Below are 25,330 nucleotides of genomic sequence, written 5' to 3'. Positions count from 1 at the left end.
TGATCCCCCTCTCATGTGAGCCTGGCCCTCCCTGACTGATCCCTGTCCCCCCTGGCTGAGCCAGGTGCCCCTGTCCGAGCCCGGTCCCCCCGGCTGAGCCCACACAGCCTCGTGGTTATGTAAAGCCACGGCGAACGCAACCAGGAGATTCTTCAGTGTTGGAATCTGAGTCACATGGGGCTGTTTTATTTCCCCCTCTGCTAATCTTGTTTCTATAGAAACAAGATTGGGAGGAAAAAAAAAAGAGAAAAAAAGAGCCAAGCACAGAGCAAACGAGAAACCTGAGGTGATGGGTGAGGGAAGCGGAGGCGGTGGCTGAGGAGGTCGGGCGATGGGTGGGAGCAGGGGACCCCGGCCGGGATGGGAGTGTGCCTAGAGGGGACAGGGACTGTCACGAAGAGCCACTCTTGGATGAGCTGCTGCTCCGGCAGTGGGTGATCGGCAGAGCCGGGAGGGAAGGGAGCAGAGGCTATACAGGTGAGTGAACATCGCTCGCGCCGCTCACGGGCATCTCTCCCTACACAGCACTGCTGTGCACGGCTCCTGGGGGTCCTGTCCCGGCTGCTGCCTTGGCGGCACACTCATGACAGAGCCGTGGGCAGTGGGAAGCATGCTGCCAGTGAGCAGGGTCTGTGACCGGGGTCTGTGACTGCATGTCCATGGCCACGAGTCTCCCCTTTCCAAAACCCCCCTCTCCCGAAAGACTGCTGCCTGCTCGGGAAGTACCTTTCCAGCTTTGTTTTCCCTCTATTTTATTTCAACTGTACCTGTGCAAATAAGACTGCCAGGAGCCAAACCCCGTGGCTGCGGGGAGCACAGGGCTATGTGCTCCCAACCCTGCTCACCCCAGACACAACCACCTTCCCAAGGCTGGCTGCAGCCGGGATGCCCGTGGGGATAAGCCCAGCTCTAAGCTGTTTGTGCAGTGGCTGCTCCCAGAGGAGGGAGAACCAGCTGAAACTCTGCCTGTTTGCTTGCTGCCAGGTGCCTGGGCTGCCCACAGCCACCCCATGGCTCATCCCGGGACTGTTGCCTGTGCTGATGGAAGAGCCTGGGAGCTGCCTGACCGGAGCTGGGTTAGTTCAGAGCCATGTACAGGCACGTGCTGACTCCCAAGTCCCAGGCTAAGGCGTGCAACAAGTGGGAGCTATTCCTGCCTGGATGTGCTATCTCCATCACTGAGGGATGGCTTGCTGGTGCCCGTGAGCTGGGCAGGGCTTTGGCTGAGTGTGTTGGTGGAGCAGAGGTGTTGCCGGGGCTGGTGCCTGGACTGGCACTCTGGTGACCTTGGTCATCCCTCACCCACAGCTTGGTGCCAGGACCACGGTCTCCCTGCAGCTCTGGCCGTGGCACGGCCGAGTCGTGCTGTGCCAGCAGTGGGTGAGATGACACGCTGGCACCCCAGGCGTCCGCAGGCACACGCTCACCACGCCGGCTGCCAACTGCTGAAAGGCTTCTTAGCAGATCAGCCCACGGTGTTTCTCCAGGGGCACCGCAGGGGAGGGAGGGATGCGGAGCTGAGGGGACCAGGATTTTGCTTGTCATCACTTCTCATTTGTGGCGTGGGGGAAGTGGTGGTGAGGCATTGCGAGCCCCCGGCCGGATTCACGCCTGTGCCTGGAGGGTGAAGCCAGAGGGATGAATCCAGTCCCTGTGTATTTCTATGCTGAGCTTTGGGAAATGTCACTGCTTATCCGCCTGCCTGGCCAGTGAGGGGGCGGAGGGTGGCACTTCAGCCCCTTGTCCTCATCCCAGAGGGCAGCTGAGGGATTTCTGTGCTGGGGTGCTGTGTCCTGAGCCGGCTCAGCGAGCTGCCTGAGCCACAGATAGGATGGGGACAGGCTGCCAGCCCACCGTGTCCGTGCTCTGCCTGTGTCCCCACTGCCTTGGCAGACCAGGGGCTTTGGCAGCTGCCCATGGTGGAGTTGGACTCCCAGAAGATGTGCAGGATGAAGAGATGGGCACAGGCTGGTGGCACACACAGCACATCAGGGCTGTGGGAGCTGTGCCCTGCGCTGGGCCCATCTCTGCCCCCTTGGCCAGGCTGGGGTCTGAGGGCTGCTCTGGGCACCCTTTGCTCATCCTAGTTGGACACTCCAGGGCCTTCAGTGCACACCAGGTTGGGGACAGCACTGTCCCCATCTCCCTTCAGTAGCAGCCTCCGTTTCTGGCTGCCCCTGCCTGCTCTGTGCTGGGTGCCGTGCCTGGTGCCAGGATGGGGGGTTCGCTATGTCTGACCCTGCCACCCCCCGTGTGCTCAAAGCAGGGGGTTTATGGGGGACATGTCACATGGAGGCTGTGCATCCCTGTGCCGCAGCAGTGGTCCTGCCTTCTGGGAATGCCAGCTCTGTTCTCTCCAGAGCTTTGGATGGAAGGGCTGATGATGGGTATTTCTGCAAGAACCTTCAGCACCAATAATTATTTCTGGGAGAAAGATGCTGTGTTCTGACTTAAACACTGACATGGGACTCTTAACATGTGTAATCTGGCTGACAGATGGCAAGTCATAGAGGTGTGATTTATGATACAGCACAGTAGCTGAACAACCTTCTCTGGTTGTCAGGAGACAATTCTCCCCAGCACTGTGGTTGGTGTTCCAATTGATGGCTTTTCCCGCGTGTCCCCTCGGTGTGCAGGGATTGCCACAGAGCCTTGGCAAGTCCCCTTGGGGTGCAGGCACTGCCACAGAGCCTTGGCAGGTGCCAGCTGGGTCTGCCAAGCCCTGACCATGCCAATACTGAGATGCTGCAGAGATGCTGCTTCTGCTGGAGGGCTGGGCGGGTGAGTCTGGATCCTACCCGGCTGGACCTGGAGCAGTGCCGTGCAGTGGCAGGGCTGGGGGGGCAGTGCTGCCCTTGTCCCCATCCCATAGCTGCCATGAAGCTGACTCAAGGTGACAGTGGCTCCCTGGGGCTACCTGTTGCCCAGAGCAGCACTTGTGGTGCTGAGTGTGTGGTACTGGTGGGGGAAGGCAGAGAAGTCTTCAGTGAAGCACACAAAGGGATGGATGCTGCCTGTCTCACCTGCACAGCATCTTCATGCCTCAGTTTCCCTTAAAATCCCTAATGCTGACCTTTCTCAAGGGACAGGGGCATCTATTAGTGTTTGCAAAGCGCTTGGGAAGCAGAAGGGTGGTCCTGGCAGCATCCCCCATGTTAGAGGCTCAACACCACAAAGCCCAGACCTGGGCACAATACCCAGAGCTGTGGGAGCATCCCCACCCTGGGATAATCCTGACCCTGGGAGCACCCTGATCCTAGGGGATGGGAGTAGCCCCAGCAGAGGAGCTCAGGGGAGCTGACCCACAAACAGGGCCTTGGTGGGGCAAGGGGAGAGGGGCAGAGCAGGCTGCAGTCACGGCAGAGCAGGTATGATTCATTCCCCCTTCTGCAGCACAGTTTATGTAAAGCAGCTCTGTATAAATAGCCAGATGATCTGTGATGTGCTCCTGGCTTCTAATTAGTGATGCTTCTGCTGGAGCTTTTGGGGCTGGCAGAGGTGAGAGGAGGCTGGTTCATGGCTGGATGAGTTGCTGACAGCTCTCAAGGGGGAGGTGTCGGCCTATCAGAGCCCTCACGACTGTCTCCTCTCACGGGGTTATGAGCAGCTGGAGGTGGTGGCTGGCAGGCTGGAAGGTTGCTCTGGGGGGTGAAAGCAGCACCCCAAGATTCTTGGTCAACTTCTGGCTTGTATGTGGCCTGGCTTGCCTGTCCTGTGTCAGGCAGATCTAGGCAGCACGTGCCCTGGGCATCCATCGCCTTTCTCCCTGTGCCTTCCCTTTGATGCCATGATTAGGGAGTCACAGCAAGGTCACATGTTCCTGAGCTCCCAGGTGGCTTCTCCAGCCCCACCAGCACACCCTGACCCAAGGACTAACTCTCCTTCATCCTCAACCCTGTTGCCCTCTTTTCCCCCACCAGCTCTTCTTGGCAGATGCTGTTGGCTCTGTCCAACTTGAAGGATGCAGTGGCTGCTCCCTCCCTGCTCGGGCAGGTGGATAGATCCAGGTAAACCTCCTGAGTGTGTCATTGTCCCAGTGGTGGTCATTGCAAGAGGCACGTACTGGCACCACAGAGGCACTTGTTTGTCACGGGGGTTGCTGCCTTCTTGAATCTGTGCAGGGGGGTTGGGATTTCCCAGCACCTCATTCCTGCTGGGGACCAATTTGGGAGGGGTGGCTGTAATGGTGCAGGGAGTGTGGTGAGGATGGGGCAAGTGCAACAAACAGGGCAGCGTTCTCCAGGCAGTCCCCAAATCTCATGAGGTCAACACCCCCAGCATCCCTTCAGCTGGAGCTGCAGGGTGGCAGGAGCCTCTCCTGGGTGGGTGAAAAGCGGGCAGGAACAGTCAAATGGCACCAAGGAGGTGCTATAGGAACCCAGTAGCACCTGTTCCCCGCACCCAGCCCCATTCCTGGGGGTCAGTCCTGCTCACCCGGGGGTCCACACCATGCCAGTGCTGCAGAGCATTGGTTCCATGCCTGCCCATCACCCTTCCACAAGCGGGGTTCTTATCCATGGCAGCTGAGCTCTGACACCACATCAAGGGAGAGCAAGGTGCTGGGCACAGTGTTGGTGCTAGGCTCTGCTCCTTGGGCTCCCACATTGCTCCTCTTCATCGCCTCTTCCTCCGGCTGTGAGCAGAGGAAAGCTGGGGTTTGGGTTTCTTGCTGGGTTTCTTTTAAGGCAAACCTCATCCTTTACATCAAAGTAGGATTTCTTCTCAAGAATGTAAAGAATGACCCTGGAAGGTCTGAGCGGCTCTTTGCCGGCGGTGACTGCAGAGACAAGAGCCCTCTCCAGAAAGCTGTCTCCACCCTATCCCCAGCAACAGCAATTCATAAGCTGAAAAATAAATCAATAACCAGAGTTAATGAATTGAAGATGTCTGTGTTTAAAATGTATCAGGGAAAAAACTGTTAGCTGGCTGGGGCTGGCTTAATTATTGTGAGGAAAGGCAGGGAGCTCTCAGTTCTGAGAAATACCTTTGTTTTTTCTTTCTTTTTTTGGAGGTATTTGGTTTGGTTTAAGGAGAGGAAAGGAAGAAGGAGAGAGAGAAGAGAGGAAGAGGGAGGGAGAGGGAGAGGGAGAGGGAGAGGGAGAGGGAGAGGGAGAGGGAGAGGGAGAGGGAGAGGGAGAGGGAGAGGGAGAGGGAGAGGGAGAGGGAGAGGGAGAGGGAGAGGGAGAGGGAGAGGGAGAGGGAGAGGGAGAGGGAGAGGGAGAGGAAAGGAAAGGAAGTTTCTGCAAGGCAGGTGCCTCCTGAGCAAACCTCAGTGCCAGTTCTCTGCTACTGGGCTTGGAGACAGTGCAGATGTGCCTTGGGACAGCAGCTCTCCTCTGGAGAGGGCTGGAGTGGAGAGGGGTGTGCGGCATGTTCCCAGAGCCTGCAGATGCTCTTTTCCCAGGTCCCAGGGATGTCTGAGACATCCCACCTGGTGGGAAGGGGCTTTATTAGCACAGACAGGTCCTTCAGTTGAACCCATTTGCTCCCACACATTTCTGTTTTCTCCTCTGACACCTCTCCACTGTGAGCTGGTTTCTGTGTCAGTCCTCCTCAGGGAAGCTGTCCCAGTGTCTGGGAGCCCCAGCTGGGAGGCCACAGGGTCTCCAGGGTTTCTCTGAAGGAGTGTGTGGCCAAGGTAGGGATCAGCTTTGATTCTCTCCACCAACATGTTGCTGGCTGTTTCTCCAGCATTGGCCATCATCAGTTGGAGTCTGAGCAGGAATGCAAAGCCTGGTGAGGTGATTTTGCTGCAGAGGGAGCAGGACCTGGTGCTCTCAACCTGCCAGGCTGCACCTTCAGTTGGCAAACATGGGTCTGTGCTGGTCCTGTCCTGCTCAAAGAATACTAAACCTCCTGCTCCTCTGCTTCCCTGTGCCACTGACCCTCTGGGAGCCCCCTCCTTTCAGTGCTGAGCGTCTCCACAGATGTACCACTGGGAGCTGGGCACTTCAGTGCCATTAACGCCTCTCCTCTCCCCTCCCCAGGTCGGAGAGCAGCCTCGCTAGGTTTGCCCACCGCTTGTCGGTGAAGCAGAAGCAGGAGAAGAGAAGGAAAGCTGAGTATGCCTCGGCCGAGCTGTCTGCATTCCGGCCCAGGTCTCTGAGCATTGAATGGTAAGAGCTGCAGGACAGGGCTGGGGGAAGGAGTTCCTGCCTCTCCAGTCCCCCTCCTGTCCCCTTTCCCCACTGCTGCATCTCTCTGTCCCTGTGGAAGCCATGTCCCATGGGACAACACCCCTTCAAACCCCTCCACCTGCTGCAGAGGCTGCCCCAGGGTATCCCCCCAGAGCATCCCCCTTGCCCCAGTGCAGGGAGCAGTGAGGAGCCCCAGGGGCTCTTTCCTTGAGAGGCTGAAGGAGACCCCACAAACTGAGCCATGAGAGTCTTTCAGGGCTCATGTGGGTGTTGGAACTGTGTGTGTGCTGGGGCACATGAGCACATAACCTCTGGCAAACATCACCACTGGTGCTTGCCTTGCCTTCCCTTCCTTCCCTTCTCAAACCTTCCCAAACCTTCCCAAACCTTCCCTTCCCAAACCTTCCCAAACCTTCCCAAACCTTCCCTTCCCAAACCTTCCCTTCCCAAACCTTCCCTTCCCAAACCTTCCCAAACCTTCCCTTCCCAAACCTTCCCTTCCCAAACCTTCCCTTCCCAAACCTTCCTTTCCCTATCCTGGGTTTCTGAGCTCTGATGCAATAGTCTTGGAAGCAGATCACAGTCAACCTCTTCCCAGTGTTAGAGGTGACCTGCTAAGGAGATTTAAAAGAGCTGGGAATTGCATTGCTTTCTGCTTCCTTAGATGGATAAAGGAGGGTAAAACTTAAAAAAAAAAAAAAAGAAGGAGAAAGGAATAAAAAAAGAAATGCTTAGAAATTGCAAGAATGTCAAGTTTGGTTTTCATTTTCCCTGCTTTTTTTGGAGATCTTTCTGGCATCTATTGTGTGTTCTAACACTTCAGTGTGAGGTTGTGGAACCCTCCTCAAAGGCTTCCTTTATCTGTGAGGTTTGTTGGGCATCAAAGCTCACTAGGTATTAATGAGCCAGACAAAGAATTCAGGATATTTGGGAACAGACTACTTCTTCCTCCACTTGTACAACTTTCTTCCCTTTGCTAAGACGGTGTCATCAGGAAACCTGGTCTGCAATTACTCTCCATCTCCCAAATAGACAAATATGTGAATTTGTAGTGTAGCAAATAGGAAAACAATCAAAGTTTGTTTTTATTCATAACGAACAAGCATGAGAAGTCAGCAAATCTCTTTCCTCCCTTTAAATGCCTCTTTGAAGCCCTCGGATCCCAGTTTAGCCCTGTCAGGGGATATTTGTGGTACATTTTCCCTCGCTCCATAGCATTTTCCTGGGGGAAACCATCTGTCTTGTGTTTGGCAAAGCACCTTGTGCAGCAGCGACTCACAGCAGCGGGATATGATGCTCTTTGAGAGGCATCTTGTAAACCAGCTTGTAAATGAGCTCTGGGTGAGGAGGGATGGCCTTTGCTTTTGGTTTTCCACGTGCCATCACTGGAGCTGGAGGCTGCAAGGCCTGAGAGATGGACCCAATGTCCCTGTTCCTGCAGGGACACAGGCACAGGTGGCATGGCCAGGGATGATACCCAGACTGCAGCTGCAGGTTTTATCTGTGGCTGGAGACACCTTGAGCTGGATCAGACATCCAACCTTGCAGCCAGGCTCAGGTGGGTCGGGGTGCTGGGGTTCAGGTGCCGGCAGGGCACAGAGGAGGGGGCACCATGACAAGGAGGGGACCCTGCCCACCGCCTGCTCCCAACCATCTCAGCGTGCTTCTTCCTCCTCCTCTCCTCCTTGCCGTGGTTAAGCAGACACTCAGGAGCAGTCTTAGCTGAGTTGTTACAGTGCAGGAATTTTGTTCCCAAAGAGTAGCTGTGGCACCTGCACAGGAATCCTGGAGTGCTGCTGCTCTGCAGGGCATCCTGCACCTCCAACCGTGCCTGTGCCTGGCCCACATGTGAGCACGTTTCCTTGGCAAGGCAATTCAGAGCATTTTTCAGCCTCCTCTGCAGCCAAGACCTCCAAAGGGATCCCCTGGCCTTTTCCCTGGTGTGAACAGCTTTTCTCCGTGTTCCCTGTATGTCACCAGGGATCTGTGCCCATCACAGTGGGATCAGCATCCTCAGGTAGTCTCTCCAAACCATCCTGGGCTGTGGCGGACAGAAAACATGGCTCACCCCCTGGCCAATCTACAGGTGACTCATTTCTCTTCCAGAGCAAATATGTGCATCGGATTCGTCTGTATTTATAACCCAGGGCCACCACTGCATCCTTTCCCCTACCTCTGTGCAGAGGTGAACACCCACACTGTGTGTGATGGGATCAGCTCACCCCATGTGGGCTGGAGGGCCATGGAAAAGCGATGGACCATGTTTTCCCAAATCAGCAGCTCCTGAGTATCTTGCCTATCATAACCCCAAGGCCTGAAGGCAAGGGAGGGCTCCTCAACCTGCTGTTACCTATTGCCAAGGAGGAGGTAGAGAAGCCAAACATCTTCAGTTCCCTTTGCTTTGTGTCAGTCTGGGGTGGCAATTAGTGTTTCCTGCTTGAAATTCCTTCCATAGCATCCCCACACAGGGCAAACTGAGCCAGTTTTCCAGTGTCCCAGTTATTCAGGTGCTCAGGTAGGGCTGAATGGAGCCAAGGTAGCAGAGAAGGAGCTGTTCAGTGTCACAGTGGCTGCCTGAGCACAGCCAGGTAGGATGGGACAGAGATGCCTTCAGCTCCCCTTGGCCCTTTTCCCAGTCCCTGGGGACACCTTGGACCAGAGTCCCTGGGCCAGGGGATGCAGTTTATTTGCTGCCACAATAAAGGAGGTGCTGGATGTCCTGTGCTGCCTACCCAAAAGCTCAGGGCTGCTCCCATGGCAGGTCTCACAGTCCGTGTGTCCATCAAAGCACATCTCCCTGGTTGGACCACGCTGACGGGTCGTGTTCCCCCGGGCACAAGGCAGGCTTTATTCCCATGGCACATGTTCATGTGCTGCACCAGGCGAGCGGAGCACGGTCCTGCTCCCCAGCTCGGCCAGCAGTGAGCGAAGCCTCGTTAGTTCCACTTATTAAAAACAAAATTGCTGGGGGGAAGGGAGAGAAGGCAGAGGAAAAAGTGAAGTATTGAGAAAACACTTCTTTCATTCATATGTTGTTTACTGAAATAAATACTTCATTATTAGGCTTTTTTAGGGTGTTTTTTTTAAAGCCAGCCCCACAAAGTCCCCAGTGTTCAGGCTGTGAATGTCCCCGATCACCTCAGCCCATTGCTCCCATGAGCCGCTGTCCTGCTGCTGGGAGGTGCCTGGAGAGAAGCATTGCAGGGATCTTTCCCAGTCTTGGGGGAGAAACCTGGGGGCTGCACATGTCTGGTTTTGTCCAGGTTTGCTGATTTCCTTCTCCTTGTCTTTGCTGGATGGTCCGTGCCAGGGCTCGCAGGGTGTGCTCCAAATGAGGCAAAATCTCCTAACTGAAACAAGGGAGGGTTTGGGGTCTGGTTGATTAAAGCTCTGCTTTCTGCTAGTCTGGAATCCTAATCTAGCTCCCAAGCCTAAACAGCACAAGACTACTCTTGAATTGAATCCGATCACCACCTGTTGTTGGGGTGAAGAAGGTGAAAGCTGGTGACTCCTGTGGAGACCTCGCACTGCCCTATAGGCAAAACTCCAGCAATTCGTGTTCTCCCCACTTAGAGTGAACTGAGACCTCCTCTCCTCTTGTGCCTGTCTCCTGAGATATGCTCCACATTTATCTTCCCTCTTAAGCGAGGCTTAATCCAATAAAAGGACTGTGATCCCTGATTTGCTCCTGTGTGTGCAGAGCTGGGAGTCTCTGTTCCTCTCACATCCTTCCAGCTCCGGTGCTCATCAGGAGTCTCAGCATTGGCAGGTTTGTCCTCCTGGCATCCTTTTCCTTCCCCACCTCTAGCCCTAGTTTTCCTTCTTCCATTTATTCCTCTACTTGTCTTCCACCCACACTCCTTTCCTCATACTCAACCCTTGTTCAGCCTGATTTCTCTCTGTTTTCTTTTCCTTTACTTACTGGCTGTTTTCCTATTTGGGCTCCTGGAGTTGTTCCTGTCAGACAGCCTCCCTGCAATCCACAGTCAGAATAACCAATTCCCTTGGTGGCTCAGGAAAAATGCGGTGCATTCCTCTCTCCCCCATCCCGTTATCTTGGTTCTGCTCCTTGGCTGCCCACCACAAGCGCCGAGGCCGCGCTGGCAACGGCGTGTCTGGTGGTTGGCGACAGGCGGCCGCCTCGGGCTCAGCCCTGCCTGCAGCTTGTGTTCTTGCCTGAGCCCTGGCACGGTGCTGGATCCCAGCTCCTCGCTTTCCTGCTGCCGAGAACTGGGATGTGCAGGGATCTGCCCCCAGTGCAGAGCACAGAGGCCCAGCTGGAAGGTGCCAAGTGGGCAGAAGCCACCAGATGCAGGAACAGCGTTGGCACCATCTGGTTGGTAGAGGTGGCACACGCAGGTGTTGCTGTCCTCTACCCAGTGCTTTGGGTTTGGTTGCAAGGCAAAAGTTTTATAAGGAAACTGTTTTCATGAAATTTATTAAAAATTTCATAGTATAATATTTCCCCTTTAAGTGGTCCCGCACGGTGTGGAAGTTCTCCCTGGATTGCTGGGCATGGAATCCACGCTCTGGAGGTGCCTGGCACTGCTTAACCTCCTGCCATTGCTGCAGTGGCAGATGTGGGCGAGCAGCATGGATGCCCTGCCCCCCCCCGCCTTCTGGACCCAAGTGCCGTGGTCCTGGTGGGACTGCAGGGCCTATGGGAGGTGCTGGATCCTTCCGACTCTGATCCAATGTCTGGGAGAGCTGCTACTGCACAGCTCAGGTCCTGCAGCACTCCAAGGCCATCTGGGACTGTCCCCAGGACTCTCTGCATGACAATTGTCCCTTTGTCAGGGGCAGCCTGCACAAAGTGAATTGTCAGCAACTTTTGGGAGGCAAAGAGGAGCAGCACCATAGAGACAGTGGGCTCAGAGCTCCTCCAGGTTTCACAGCCCTGCTTGAGCTGTCTTACTCCAGAGAAGAAGTCCTGGAGCCCTTTCTCTTCCCAGACCAGGAAGCTGTTAGCCTGAGCAGGGGAAAACGAGAAGGAAGATGAGGCCCTGAACCTTTCAGTGGAAGAAGAGAGTGGCAGAGCCAGGGAAGTGTGGGGGCATCTGGGAGCAAGGAGATGCTCTGGGCAGGCTGAGCTGTGGGCACCACATTGGCAGCGGCTGCTGTGGGGCAGCCAGCCTTGCTGAGAGCTTCACCTTCATCCTGGAGGTCCCACCACGGAGCTGGGGTGGAGCAGAGCCTCCCCCAGCCCGGCTGTGCCGAGCACAGGTCCTGGCTGGGCCGGCGCGGTGTTGAAACGAAACGCGAGGCGCTTTGTCTCGACTGGGAGCGCTTTAAGCCCTCGCTCGGGAACAATGGCCAAGCTATGGGGTCATTTGTTCTGGTATTTCAGCAGCTCCTCATGATTTATGGGATGTTTTGTTCTGCTGCTTGTCTTAGCTTCCCCCTCTCCACCCTCCCCGTCTCCATCCCTTCTCCATTTCAGCTGCTCCTCCCCCCGCTGCCAATTCCCCTAATAGCTGTGGAGCCTCTGTGCCTTATGAAGTCATGGTATCTGTGACTTATTGAATTAGCCGGGTGGGAACTGGACTTCCACACTGCACCAGGGGCTGCCGGGGTGCCCAGGCTCCCGGGGAGCCAGCCCACAGCCAGGCCCCTCGCCCAGGGGCTCCGGGCAGCCTGAACTCCCCCCCAGAGGGGCAGATGGGCGTTGCCATCAGCAGAATGCTGGAAAGTTCATTCACAGGCGATAAATGTGGGCAAGAGGAGCTGCAACCCCAGCGAACAAGGAGGGCTCTGTCTGCGGACACCCCCTAGTCCAGGGCAGGATGGGGGCTTGGCTGCCTGTCCTGGGGTTGCCATCCCTCCCTCTCACTGTACACCTCTCCAGTGGACACCAATAAGGGAGCCCCTGAGCTTTCAGTGTTTAACTGCACATGGGGTGATGTGGTTCAGAGCTTGGCCATATCCCCATCAGCCTGGGAATGGGCATGGCCAGTGCCTCTGGATGTGCAGGGAGAGCAGGAGTTCACCCTCCCAGAGCTGGTGGGACAGTGATTCACCAGTGACTGTGATGGACAAGCTGAAGGGGATGGGGAGGAGTGAGCCCTCCAAATACCTCCCAGACAGTCGGGTTAACCTTCAGGAAAGCATTGCAAAGGGATCATCTACTTGTGCATGATCACTTTTTATCCTCATTTCCTGAGTCACCTGCAGACAGACAGAGGCTTGAGGGCAACTGCTGGTCCTGATGGGACTGATGTGGTGCTGCAGCCAGTCCTTAGCCCAGTCCTTAGCCTTTGCAGTGGCAGAGGAGCCATGGCCCATGCAGCTCTGCTTCACCCTGACCAATGGGTGCAGATGGGGAAGGAGATCTTGTGCCTCCTGATGCCACAAGCCTCTGTCTGCCCAGCTTTCCTCCTCGTCTCAGGAGAGGCAGCTCAGCTTGTGATTCTGATGAGCCTGAACAGGCTGGGAGCAGACTGAGGGCTGGACCCTCTCTGTGTGCTGCTGCAGGCTCTGGCTCCAGCAGGTCCAGGTCTCCTGTCTGCATTTGTTTCTCGTGTCACTTCAGTGGGAAAAACTGAGCCCTCTCGGAAAGAGGCAGAAGGAAAATTTTCGGAGAAGGCTGATGTCCAGGTTCTCCCTGTCTGGGACCAGACCCCTCAGCCAGATCCCTTCCTCACTGAGAGTACAGACAGCAAATAACATTTATTTAAAAGACAAATATAAAATATTGTGCTGGTGTGGTGCTCTGGCCACTTCCCTTTGCTGGTAGCTGATACCTCCCAGCCCCGATAAGATTATTTCTCAGTCCATTACCCTCAGCACACTTTAATTTCTCTCCAATAGCCCAATTGCCTGATTGTTTTGTTTTATTGTCATCATCCCTCTGCCATTTCCCATGGCTGGGATCTGCAAAGCAGGGTGGATGCCTTGGTCCCTGCTGAAGAGTGTGGAGGATGCTCTTCATCCTGCAGGATTTCCACTGGTTCTTCTCCATGCCTGGAAGGGGCCAGTGAATTTCTACAGCAGGCAGCCCAAGTCTCATGGTTATACTGCAGGAGCAAACTGCAGAGGTGTTGCAATCCTTGGTATGAAAGGGAGATCCTTGGTATGAAAGGGAAATCTCATGGGTATCTGAATCTTAGTGTGAGTCAAGCCTTCCCAGATGGACCCATCGGATCCTCCACACCAGCTGGTATTCCCACCGAATCATAGAATGGTTTGTGTTGAAAGGGACCTTAGAGCTCATCCAGTGCCACCCCCTGTCATGGGCAGGGACACCTTCCACTAGCCCAGGTGCTCCGAGGCCCGTCCAACCTGGCCTTGGACACTTCTAGGGATGGGGCAGCCACAGCTTCTCTGGGCAACCTGTGCCAGGGCCTCCCCACCCTCACAGCCAAGAATTTCTTCTCAATATCCCATCTAACCCTGTCAGTGGGAAGCCATTTCCCCTTGTTCTATCACCACATGGTGTCAGTGCACTGGATTTGGAGGGTCTTAGCTCTCCCAGACCCCTTCTCCGGCACACAAAAATACCTCAGTGTATTTATTTTAGTGGGAATATCAATAATAGTCCTGATTTCCTATTAGTGGTCAGGTCTTCAGACCTCCAGCTTTGAACCTGGCCTCTCTATGAGCTGGTTTGCACCTGGGGAAGAGCAGTGTGGAGGAGTCATGTCTGGAGCAGCTCCAGCAAGGCTGGCAGCCCACTCCAGCCTTGGAATGCCAGGCTGCACTTCCCTCCATCCCTGGGAGCAGAAGGGATCACTGGTCCTGCTGCTGATGCTGCTGGGGACACTGATCAGGAGGCACAGAAGCATGGACACATCCAGATAGTCCTGACAGCCAGTGCTTCCAAGGTATTCCAGTACTTTTAATCCTTCCTTGTCCCTTTACTAGTGGCAGTCGCTGTTGGGCAGGTTTCCTCTGCTCTTAGATAGTTTCCCCTGGCAGAGACAATTCTGCCTGCCAGAGCTTCAGGAACCTCCTGTTTATCTTCCTGGAGAGTGTCTCTCAGTGCCAGGTCAACACTGGACCTCTTGGCTTGGCCGCTGGCAGGCCGGGCAGCACTCAGCGGGGAGGCCAAACGGGAGGCAGGAGTCAGCCCGGGACACTCGGGACACTAGGGACCAGGTCCTTGGATGTGCTGGGACCTCATTCCACCTCTGCTGGAGTCTTCCTGCTCACTAACTCTTCCCCATCCCCTGTACCCACCTTTCCTCTGTGACTTGCTTTTCAGGGAAGCTTGTGAGCCCAAGTGCCTGGTGGAGGTCAGAGAGGAAATTATGTTCCCTTCCACTCCTCACTTTCACATTTCCTCCCTTTGTCCCCAACACTGAACTGTTCATCCATCTACCCCAGCAGCTCCTTCCTCAGGGACATTCCTCTCCCTGTCCCACTTTGCTTTGTTACCTTTAGTTCACTGAAAAGAGAGAAAGTCAGACAGGGATGATCTTCTGCCACAAGGAACTGTTGGGCAACATGAAGGAGATTTTTCCATGTAGGCAGTGCCAGATAGTGCAGATCTGAGAGACTTTCCAGTTTCAGGCCAGGAAAAGGCAAAGTTTCATGCCTTGCTTTGTCCAAAGTGGACACTTGGCAGCATCACCATGAGAAACTGCTTCTGGTGTTCACTCTGCCCGTGGTGCAGAGGTTCACCTGAGCTCCCTACAGGTCTGCTCAAAGTCTACTTCCCATCCAAGAATTGTCCCAGCAAGGCCTGTCAGGGCTCACCAGGTAGTAACTGGGAGGCACATCTCCTACCTGAATCCAAAGCAGGCTCCTTACTAATGGTTTCACACAATCATGTAATGGGTTTCGTTTTGCCCATCCCTGCCCTGACTGGAGAGGTCCAAGCTCTCTTCAGCCTTCAGATCATAGAATCATGGAATGGTTTGCATTGAAAGGGGCTTTCAATATCATCTCTTTTCAATCCCCTGCCATAGGCAGGGACACCTTCCACTAGCCCAGGTTGCTCCAAGCCCCATCCAACCTGGCCTTGGAGACTTCCAGGGATGGGGCAGCCACAGCTTCTCTGGGCAACCTGTGCCAGGGCCTCACCCCCACAGGGAAGGATTTCTTCCTAATACCCAGCCTAAATCTGTCCTCCTTCAGCCTAAAAACGTTCCTCCTTGTCCTTCATGCCTTTGCAAAAAAGTCCCTGTGCAGCTTTCCTGTAGGCCCTCTTTAGGCACTGGAAAGGGCTCTGAGGTCTCCCTAGAGCCTTCTCTCAGTCTGTCTCTATACCAGAGAGGCTTCAGCCCTTGGAGCATCTTCATGTCCTCCTCTGGAATCTTTCTAACAAGCCTATGTCTTTCTTGTGTTGAGTTCTTGATTTGCTGTAAAAAGCTGTTGTTTCGGAGCTGTGGAAAATGAACATCTGACATTATGTAGTAGCGTTTGTTAAGCAAGGCCAACAGAGCAGCTGCTGAGATGAGCAGAGTCCCAAGAAACATCTCTTCTTGGTGTTATCAGCATGGAGTCTGGCCCACTGCCCCCAGAGGAGCCATTGTCACCTTTGGTGGGACTCTGGCTTGTTGAGTTGATGGTTTCTGCACAAACCCTGCAGGTTTCAAAGCTCATGGTTGTTGCAGCCTCTGAGAAGGCAGGGATTGCAGGATGACTTGGCACCGTTACTTACCCCTTCCCCTAGTCTTGCTTCTCCTCTCCACCCCCAGGCTCCACATTTAAGCACTGAAGTGACCAGAACCCAAACTGAATTTTCAGAGCTTTGGAGCTTCACCCCTTGCAGAGCAGATTGGTCTGGGCTGGGGGTGGGGATGAAGTGATGGCCTGGGCATGTGATACCTGCTTCCCCTGCCCACTGAGCAACTGAGGGCAAGAGTTGGCCCTTCTTGTCCCTCAGATTCTCAGTCTTTGAAAGGAGCATGGCAATGTTAACCTCTTTTTTCAGGCACTTTGGCATTCCTGCCTATGGAGGGGGTTGGAAAAAGATGATCTTTTAGGTACCTTCCAATCCAACCCATTCCATTCCAGGATTATATGATTCTGTGAGATCCACTGGTTCAGGAGCTAATGTTGCTCCAGGACACTTGACAAATGGGATCTTCTGCTGGCCAACTTGTTCCCCAGACTGAGGGATGAGATGTGGGCTTGGTCCGAGCTCAGGGCTGGCAGGTCAAGCTTTGCTGGTAGACTTTGTACATCTGGGATCACAATCTGGAGCTGGCAGTTTGTGTTGGCACTTCAGCCAAGAGCACCAAAGTTAAGGTTTCTGTGCTGTGAGCGGTGTCCTGCAAGATGGAACTTTTGCCCAGGGAGAAGGTACTAAAAAGGTGTCTTTGTTTTCATCTCCAAGTGATGTTCTTGTTCCTCAGCATCTTCACTGGGGAGAAGGAAGCAGTTATTATGGACAGAGGCAGTGGCAGGAGCAGAGGTGGGCAGACAACTCCTTCTAACTCCAACTCCATCTGGGGAGATCCAGGCAGGTATAACCTTAAACTAAATTCTTCTGGGTTTAAATGTCCCTGTGCACTGGGCCTTGAAGTGGGAGGGTGCTGTGTGCTGGATCCATCAGCCCCTGCAAGCCTGGCCTGTGTCAAAGCACACAAGCCTTAAAGGAGAGACTCACCAGAGACTCACGGAGGGTCAGTCCCTGCTGCCTCGTGCCAGGGCCCAGCCAGGGGCAGAGACCCCCCCGAGGCTGGGCTGGGCTGTGGTGCCGGGAGGGACTGCCCTGCCTCCTGACCTGTCAGGAGCTGCAGCTGGGTGAAGGGCTGGGTTAGCCGGTGCAGCTCATCTGAGGTCCAACCTGCACCTTGTCCCTGCCCGTGCTCCACCTCTTCTTCTATCCTCCCTGCTCCAAGCTGGGCTCCGGAGCCGAGTCCTGCCGTGCCACAGCCAGGCGGGTGCGTGAGGGCAGGAGAGCTGGGGCATCCTGTGCACTGCAGCGCACCAGGATAAATCCTGGGCAGCAAGAAGCCTGCTTCTGGACACAGATAAGCTGCCGTGACATTTAGTCAGTGCTTCTGCTTTCCCTGTGTGCTCCCAGTGTCCTGTTGCTGTCCCAGTGGGGTCTGAGGGAAGCTCAGCTGTGAGCTTGCCCTTGGAGCTCCTTCAGCAAGGAGCTGAATATCCTGGCAGAGCACTTCCCTGATTGCTTTGCAAGGGGAAGATGAATGCTGCCAAGAGATCTCGTCCTCCCAAGTGCAGTCCTGGCCCTGCTCTGCCCTGGTCATGGCAGGCAGGAAAGTTTTGCTTATGGAGCAGAGCTCCACTGGGATGAACTTCACATGAACTTGGGAAGTTTCTTTGGCTGTCTCCTTTCCTGATGATGCAGGTCAGGATCAGGATGCTGCATTGCACAGGCACCCAAGGCTGCCTTCTTCATGCACTGACATGCTCACCTCATCCTTCTGAAGCAGAGAGGCAGGTGCTGATCTCTGCTCTCTGTGACCAGCAATGGGACCCGAGGGAACAGCTGGAGCTGTGTCAGGGGAGGGTTAGGATGGATATTAGGAGAAGGTTCCTTCCCTAGAGGGGGACTGCATAGGGCACTGGTACAGGCTCCCCAGGACAGTGGTCACAGCCCCAAGGCTACCAGAGCTCAAGGAGTGTTTGGACAACACTCTCAGGGCCATGGTGGGATTGTTGGGGTGTCTGGTGCCCTGATGCAGGGCCAGGAGTTGGACTTGTGATTTTTGTGGGTCCCTTCCAACTCTGGATACTCTGTGATTCTATAACTCAGGGTGTCTGCTGCCTGAGCAGCCACTCTTCATCCCAGGTGAAACCCCCAGCAGATAGACAGAGCTGTCCCTGTCAGCACTGGGACCGTGCTGCCATAACTGCTGCTCTCCCTGGTCTCAGGGGCATGGTGGGCACCCCATTGCAGCACCAGGTCTTTAGTGACTTGCTCAGAGTCACCCACGTGGTCTGGGAGAGAGTTAAATCCCCCTGCCTTGTCCTGCTCCCACACTTTTCCTGTAGTTCACACTTGCTAGCTTTGCATGCATCCACACCAGGTTGTTTGGTCTGTCACTGGAAAAACTGGGATAATGGAGGAAGAGAGGCCCTCAGGGCTGGAGGCTTGTTGGCTCAGTAAATGGGAAGCTGTGATTGCAGCCTGAGCCACCCATGTTAAAACGGGGATGAGCTGTGGCATCCTAGGCCAGCAAGTGACAGGGAGCAGTGGGCACATAGAGGGGTTTTCCGGGTCCATGGGCATCTTGGTCTGGAGGAAAGTGTCTTGCAGCAGGCAGGAGAAGCAGGGGAGGAGCATGCTTGGAAGAGCAGAGTGTCTGAGGAGCGTGAGGGTGTTTCCACCCTTTGTCTTGCTGTTCAGGGCATGATGAGGGGGAGGAGGGAGACAGCAGCACCCACCAAGTGGTGGGGCCACCAGCTCTGTAAGATGTTTTCCAGCCTCTTGCTGATGGAGGAGCCCAGGCTGGTTGTGTGTGGCTTGAAGTTCCTGCTCAGTGTAACTGTGTGAGCAGGGATCTTCCAGGTGCTTTAGGAGATCTCTGAGGTGCTGGGGTCAGAACGGTCTCCTCTCACTCCCCACTGCTGCCTCCAATCTCCAGGGCCACCTCCACCCTTGCTCTTCCATGCTGCAGGGAAGTCATCCCTAGGTGCTGCATGGAGAGACGAGGAGGGCACCATGGATGGAGCCAGCAGACACCCTTGGTAAGGCTGTATAACACTTCCCAGTGGAAGTTTCTTTGCTTTTACCTTTCCCAGGCTTTAACTGTTTGGGCTGGATTGTTCCATGCTTCTCTGCCTCAGGCTGAACTTTCTCTCTCCAATTTTTTTCCTCTATTTTTCCCAAGTTTCAGCAGAAAGTTGAGGAAAAATGGTAGCTTTGCCAATTTCTTTTTTTTTTCTTCCTCCTCTCTCTTTGTTTGAGGACTTCTGGTGTCTCCTCTTTGTAAAAGAGACTTGAAATTTGGCAGGGATGATGCATTCCTGATGGAAATCCACACGGATTTGGTCAAACAGGTTAGCCACTGGAAAGTGTGGTTGGGCATGCCTGGAGGAGCTCTTGGGGGCCAGCTACTGATGTCCCCATCCACAAAGAGACTCTGGCCACTGCTCCCACTGCTCACCAGCTGCACAGAGCACCTCTTGTCCCCTTCTCTAGGGACACCCCCTTGCCCACATGAGTCCAGGTCAGGGGTGGTGGTTGAAGGAGCCCAAACTGCTCCTCAATGACAAATCTCAAAGCACTTCACCAAAAGCAACATTGTCTTTGTCTCTACTGCCCATGTGGAAACTGAGGCACTGGCTGTGGGCATCCCCTGCCTCTCTCCTCAGTGGCAGAGCGAGGAGCAGAGCTCAGGTCAGCTTGGGCAGGTCTCTAGGTGAGGAGAATGCTGAGAGCATTTCCCAGTGCTCCCATATCCTGTGAGACCTGGGAAAGGATATTTGCAGGCCTCCCTGTCCCATGGGTGTGCTCAGCAGCACATCACACCCATGCATGGATAGACACAGTCATATGATCATTATGGTTGGAAAAGACCTTCAAGGTCATCAAGTCCATGAAGGGCATGTCCCGATGGTCAGAAGTTTGACCTGGTCATCCCTGTGGTTTTCAAAGTTGCTCTTTCATATCAGGGTGGAAATCTCTTCTATTTGCTGTCCTGAGGGCTCTGGCAGTTCCTCCACAAGCTCTGTTATCCTCAGCTGGGGCTTTTCCACATGTTGGTATCTCAAAGCTTTCTGCTTTTGTGCCATGGGCTGGGAAAGCTCCAGTCTGATGAAGGAGCAGGCAAACCCCAGCTGGAAAGAGGCCTGGCTGGTGGTGCCGTTTCCCCAGCTAGCGCTGTTAAAAGAACACTTTAGCACTTGTGGGGTGTTTTCTAGCAAAATGGTGAGAAAAACTGACTTCTTCCCTTGGACTGCAGGCTTTGGATGCTGACTCCATGGAGATGCATGGAGGGAAGGTCAGCTCTGGCACGTGTGAGTGCTGTTGCAGTTGGATGGCAGTGCCCCAGCTCCTCTGGTGTTCTGCAGGAGTCGATTGGTGCTGGCACAAGACCAGCAGCAGGGCACCATGGTGGGATGGGTGGGTCAGAGAAGACCCCAGTGGGTGCTGGGCAGGGAGCTGGTCCTGAGCAAGGCAGGAACAAATCCTGGCATGAAGCTGTGCCAAACAAGGGCTTTGCCAGTCTGGGACATACCAGCAGCGGTCCGAGGAGATCCCCACTGGGGGGTGGCTGCTCTTGGTGGCAGTGCCAGGGACAGTGTGTGGGTAGTGGCCAGCATGCCCAGCACTGCTGGATGACTCCTGCTGTTGCCTTCCAGTGGGAAAGCGGGTTTCTGACTCCAGTAACATTTACCGGGTCTGGAGCCGGGTGTGTGCATTTGTCTGCTCTTCCATTGTGTCTTGGCTGTTGTCTCCTCCTCCCTGCTGAGATCAATGTCTGTGGACTGCCTTTGGTAACCCCTTTGGGTGCAGCTCTGGAAGTCTTCAGCCTGGTTTCCGTCACGAGGCTTGGGCCCATCTAGCTGCGTGGCTTGGGTGGGATGATGGACTGGAGGTGGGTTTCCACCAGAAGGAACATCCCAGTGATGGAATGGGGAGGTCTCCTGGAGGACTGAGAAGAGCAGGTGGGATGTAGGTGGCTGAGGATGGAGCCCAGCCATAGGCATGGGGGAATGAGCTCAGGAGACCTCCAGAAGTCCTTCTTGGGCCATTTTTCTACTGTTTGATGGTTTTGGAGAAGAGGTGGTTTCTGATAAAAACCGGGATCCCACTGGCACATTCTTCCTGGTGGCACCAGGTGGCGCAGGAGGTCAAAGGATTTGGTTGTTTCTGCAGGTCTGGGTGCAAATCCATTGCCTCCCACTGCTGTGATGAGTCTGCAGGTCTCAGCCCTCACCACATGTAGCTGTGCCTCCATGCCAGGGCGAGCTGCAGCCCCAGAGCCAGGCAGCAGGGATGCGGCTCTCAGCAGCCCTGTTTCCAGCAGAACAAGGAGCTGAGCCAACCTTTGAACCAGAGTGGAGGGCCTGGGTGTGGACTCCCACCATCCCAGGATAGGGAGATGGATGCAGAGGAGACAGTCCTGGTGGGTGTCAGTGGGGGTGAGGAGGTGGCAGTGTGGGATGGTACCCTGAGGTGGGGCCATCATCAAACACACAACATCCCTCTTGCACAAGCTCAAGCCATCTTGAGGGAAGACAGGTGAGTGCTTCTTCCTGGCCCGGGGAGGTGACGGACATTCCACTGGAGTGCAGGTACATGGCAACAGCCCCCAGAGGAGCTGGGGCAGTGCCATCCCAGCCCCCAGGGTCATATGTCTCATTGGGACAGCCTCTGGCCCCATGGACTTGCTCCCATGGAATTGCTCTGCTCCCTTACCAAAAGTGTGTGTCCAGGCCCCAGGAAGGGGACAGGACCAGACTTGGACGATGTGACCTTGACGTCCCTTCTCACTCCTCCCACCATGGCAGCTGGGCTCTGGGCATCCCCACGCTGAGCATCCACCTTATGTTCTGCTTGGATCCAAACTGGGCCCCTGTGAACCCAGAGGGATATTTTTTCTCCCTCCTTTTGCCTCCAGTGATCTTTGAGCCCAGGCGTCGTATGACTCAGCTTGTGCATTTGATCCCTGGAGCAGGGTTTGCACACATGCAGCTGTGGCACAGAACACTGCTCGTTCCTGGCAGGCCAGGCCAGGATAGGATTTCTTCCTGACGGAGAGGCAGCGAGTCCCCACTGCTCATCCCCTTTCACACACGGAAGTCTGATTTAGCCAGGATGGTGCCAGCGGGTCAGAGGTGTCTTCAGAGCTCCGCTGACCTGCTCCAGCGTCTGGGCTTGTGAGATCCTGGAAGGAAGGGAGTGGAGCAGAGCAGGTGCTGTCTGGTCTCTCTGTGCTTCGGAAACCTGTCTGTCTGTCTGTCCCTACCTGCAAAGGTCCAGCTGGTCACCTGTGCCGGGAGCATCGGGCACATTTTGGGTGTGGGGCCTGAACACTAATTCTGGTGTTGGACACGGTCAGCAGAAGGTGACACCAATGTAGGTCCCGTGAAGGGCAGCTTGGGCACTGACCTTTAGGTCCTGCCCATTTCTGCTGCCTGTTCCCTTCAAGCAGCTCCAGTCTGGAGGCAGCTCCTGACCCAGTGAGGAGCAGCAGGTGGTGGTGCTGAGCTCCCTTTTTTTGGGGGCCGGGCAAGCGCAAGGTCACAAACCCTGCAGTGAGGAGATTTGCAGGGTGCAGGGTTTGCAGGATGCATGTTGTCAGGGGACAGGGGTTTTCAGGGGACAGAGGTTTGGAGGGGACAGGGGTTTGGAGAGGACAGGGGTTTGGAGGGGACAGGGATTTTGGGGGGACAGGGATTTTGGAGGAACAGGGGCTTGCAGAAGGGAGGGTTTTGCAGGGCATAGAGTTTTGCAGGGGTCACGGGTTTGCAGGGTGGCTGCAAGCCCCTGTGGAGCCAGGCCCCAGGGCTGCATGCTTGGCTCTTGGCGCTGGAATTCTGGCTCCATCTGCCTCCTCCCTGACAATGCCAGGGTTTTTGGGTGGTCGCAGGGCTGTGGTCACAACCAGAGCTGCCTGTTGCTGCTGTGCGTACCTGGCACTGAGGTGGCCACATTGGGCTTCGGTCACAGCTCAGGACAGCCTGTCCTGCTCCATCCTGTCTCCATCAGGTTCCAGTTAAAACCGAATGCGTTCTCCAGCTAAGCTGCACAGTCGTTTGAGCCCTTCCAAAAATGAAACAAATACCCACGGACTACAATTCGAATTGCAGCTCAATTAGGGCTTGTTCCCAATGCGATCATAAAACCTCCAGTACGAAAACAAACAACCCAACCAAACCACATCCAAGCCTGACAGCATCCTCTGGAATGCCTTTAAAATAACAAGGAGGGCAGAGCAAGATGAAAGCAATGTGGCTGGTGGGAAGAAGGCTCTTTGGCCCCGAGGGGCAGCCTGGAGGTGGGCTGAGCAGGTGTGGGGCAGGGCAGTTTGGGATGGGGACCGGCACAGAGGTGATGAGTATGATGGAGGCGGAGTCGGTGGGTACCACGGGGATGTGGGTCAGTGTGGAAGTGATGGGTATGATGGAAATGGGGCGGCGTGGGGCCCGGGCTTAGGCTGTTCCTAGCAGGGGAGGAGGAGGTTGCAGAGGTGGTTTGGAGCGTGGCGGTTGTGCTCGGAGTGGCTTCGATGCCTGAGCAGGACGGGGGGAGCGCAGGGCCGGAGCTGGACCGCGGCGGCTGGAATGCGTGTCCCGCGTAACCCTGGCTTGCACCGCGTCCAGCCAGTCTGGTGCCGCGGGTCGGGTTTCACGGCGGGCTTTAAACCCGGCCTTATTTAGCATGCGCTCCGCTGGCCTGTCAGGGAGGGGAAGCCGCAGCACAACTAATAAAAAAAGCCAAACAAAAACAATGTAATTAAAGAGACTCAGCACTGTGTGTTCCCATAGCAAGAACATTTACCCAAGACTTCCTTGCTCAGATACTTAATGTCAAGCAGCAATTAAAGGCTGGCTTTGTGGGGAGGCAGCGAGGAGGATTTGCCCTGGCCGGGAGGTGGGGGCCCAGGGCTGAACCATGCCCAATGCCTGCCCTGTGGGAAGGGACCGTGGGCTTTTGGCACTGGGAGATGCCCCAGGGACATGTGTGAATCACACAGGGATGCTGCACCCTGAGCAGAGGCTCCCAAACCCCTCTGGGCAGAGACACCGTCAGTCCATAATGCACAGACCCACTTGGCTCCATCCCCCTGGAATTTGGTTGTGCAGAATTAGGAAAGTGGATTTTCTAGGTGGGACCGTCTGGGCAGGTCACCCAGAAGCTCTGCTGGAGTAAATCGTTTTGAAAACATTAAAGACAGGGGAGCTGGACTGGTTTCAGAAGCCTCCAGCATCTCCTTCCTGACCCAGGTTTGTGGATGGAGCCTGTGTGAGCCTTTGAGATGTTGAATCCCCTCCCTCAAATGATGGTTTGAGTGCCTGGAGCCAGGCTGGGATGCCCAGAGCCAGGCTGTGCCCACCAGTGCCCCCTTACAGCAGCCCAAGGCTGGTGCTCAGAGGCTGAGGGTGCTGGCAGCATCATCTACCTTGGCTGGGGAGCCAGTCATTGTGCCCTGTCCCTCAGGCCCCAAGGAGAGGTGCCCTCGTGTCCTGACAGTGCTGCTTGAGGAGTGTGTGCAGGAGGGATGCCCTGTGTGGGCACGGCCAGGACAGTGACACTTCATGATGGCAATGTGTGTCTGACAGCAGCCCTGACCCTGATGGCAGATGTCACAGGGGACCCAGGAACTGAAAGTCTGATTTTGGGTATATTTAAATGGAGTTAAGCCACAGGGTCCTTTTGGGCTCACTTTTAAACATTGAGATGCTTAATTAAAAAAATACAGCAAAAGAAAAGCAAGAAGCAGCAGCATTATTGTGTTGCAGCAGAATTTGCTTGAGCCTCTCTGCTCCCTTCCTCCCCCAAAGGTGCTGCTGGGCCTGCAGCACAGAGTGTTTTATGGGAGACTGTCAGCAAGTGATCTTCTTGGCTGGCTCTGAACCTCTCTCTGAGCCCTGAACTCCCCATCTTTCCCAGATTCAGGCTGTGATTTAAGAGGGAGGTGCAGTGGGGATGAGCTGTGCAGGCAGGCTCTTCCCTGCTGTGGCAGACCAGGGGACATGGCCGTGCCTTGGGAGGACACCACCGACTCCCAGTGGGATATTGTTTATCCGGCCTGTGTGAGTCCCTTCTGCCATGGTTGAGTGAGGACTGGACCTGGGGGGTCCTTACCATCCGCTCCCAGCGCAAGCACTCCCCAAGGGATGCAAATTCTCCTGATTTGGGGATGGTGCAGCACGGCTCTGACCTCGCCTTTTTCCCAAGGGGGAATCCTCCACATCATCTCCAGCAGAGCTGCAAGGCGCTGGGCACGGGTAGATGTTGCAGATCTCACCCAGGATGTGCTTTTCATTTGGGTCCTGGGAGTCAGCTTTCCACTCCAGTGCCATGCCATGACATGGTGGGCTGTGTGTCCATGGGGTCTGTTCTCTGCTCCCTTGGATCACAAGCTGCTCGAGCAGCAGAGGTGCACCATGGTGTGCCCACAGTGGAGACGGCACAGATGACCCACAGCTGTACCAGCACTGATACTTGGGAGGTTCTGCACTGACCCCAGAGCCTTGAACCACACTGAGCTCCTCCAGGCATCAGGCTTTAATAACACTGGGCTTCTGGAGCTCAAACAAAAATGTCCTGGCAGGAACAGCATCTATATAAGTTAGTTGTTATTGCTAAACAAAAGAGGCATGCT

At 55.1% G+C, this 25,330-nt stretch overlaps 1 protein-coding gene across 3 annotated transcripts in view; it reads left to right on the top strand.

Moving 5' to 3' along the window:
• The first annotated feature begins 248 nt into the window (after positions 1-248).
• LOC116795020 (ankyrin repeat and fibronectin type-III domain-containing protein 1-like) overlaps positions 249-25,330 on the top strand; it is a 46,490-nt gene continuing 21,408 nt past the window's right edge. The window contains exons 1-3 of one of the 3 annotated variants that reach the window (XM_032704313.1): positions 249-477; positions 3,921-4,007; positions 5,988-6,116. In XM_032704313.1, the coding sequence (XP_032560204.1) occupies positions 3,934-4,007; positions 5,988-6,116 (203 nt within the window). In that variant the 5' untranslated portion in view covers positions 249-477; positions 3,921-3,933. The remainder of the gene's footprint in view (positions 478-3,920; positions 4,008-5,987; positions 6,117-25,330) is intronic. The other 2 variants (XM_032704314.1, XM_032704315.1) reach the window with 2 other exon arrangements.

The sequence above is a fragment of the Chiroxiphia lanceolata genome, chromosome 16 (assembly GCF_009829145.1).
Source record: "Chiroxiphia lanceolata isolate bChiLan1 chromosome 16, bChiLan1.pri, whole genome shotgun sequence".
In the NCBI taxonomy this organism is placed as follows: Eukaryota; Metazoa; Chordata; class Aves; order Passeriformes; family Pipridae; genus Chiroxiphia; species Chiroxiphia lanceolata.
Note: the sequence above shows the minus strand (reverse complement) of the source record. Positions and strands in the feature narration are given on the sequence as shown.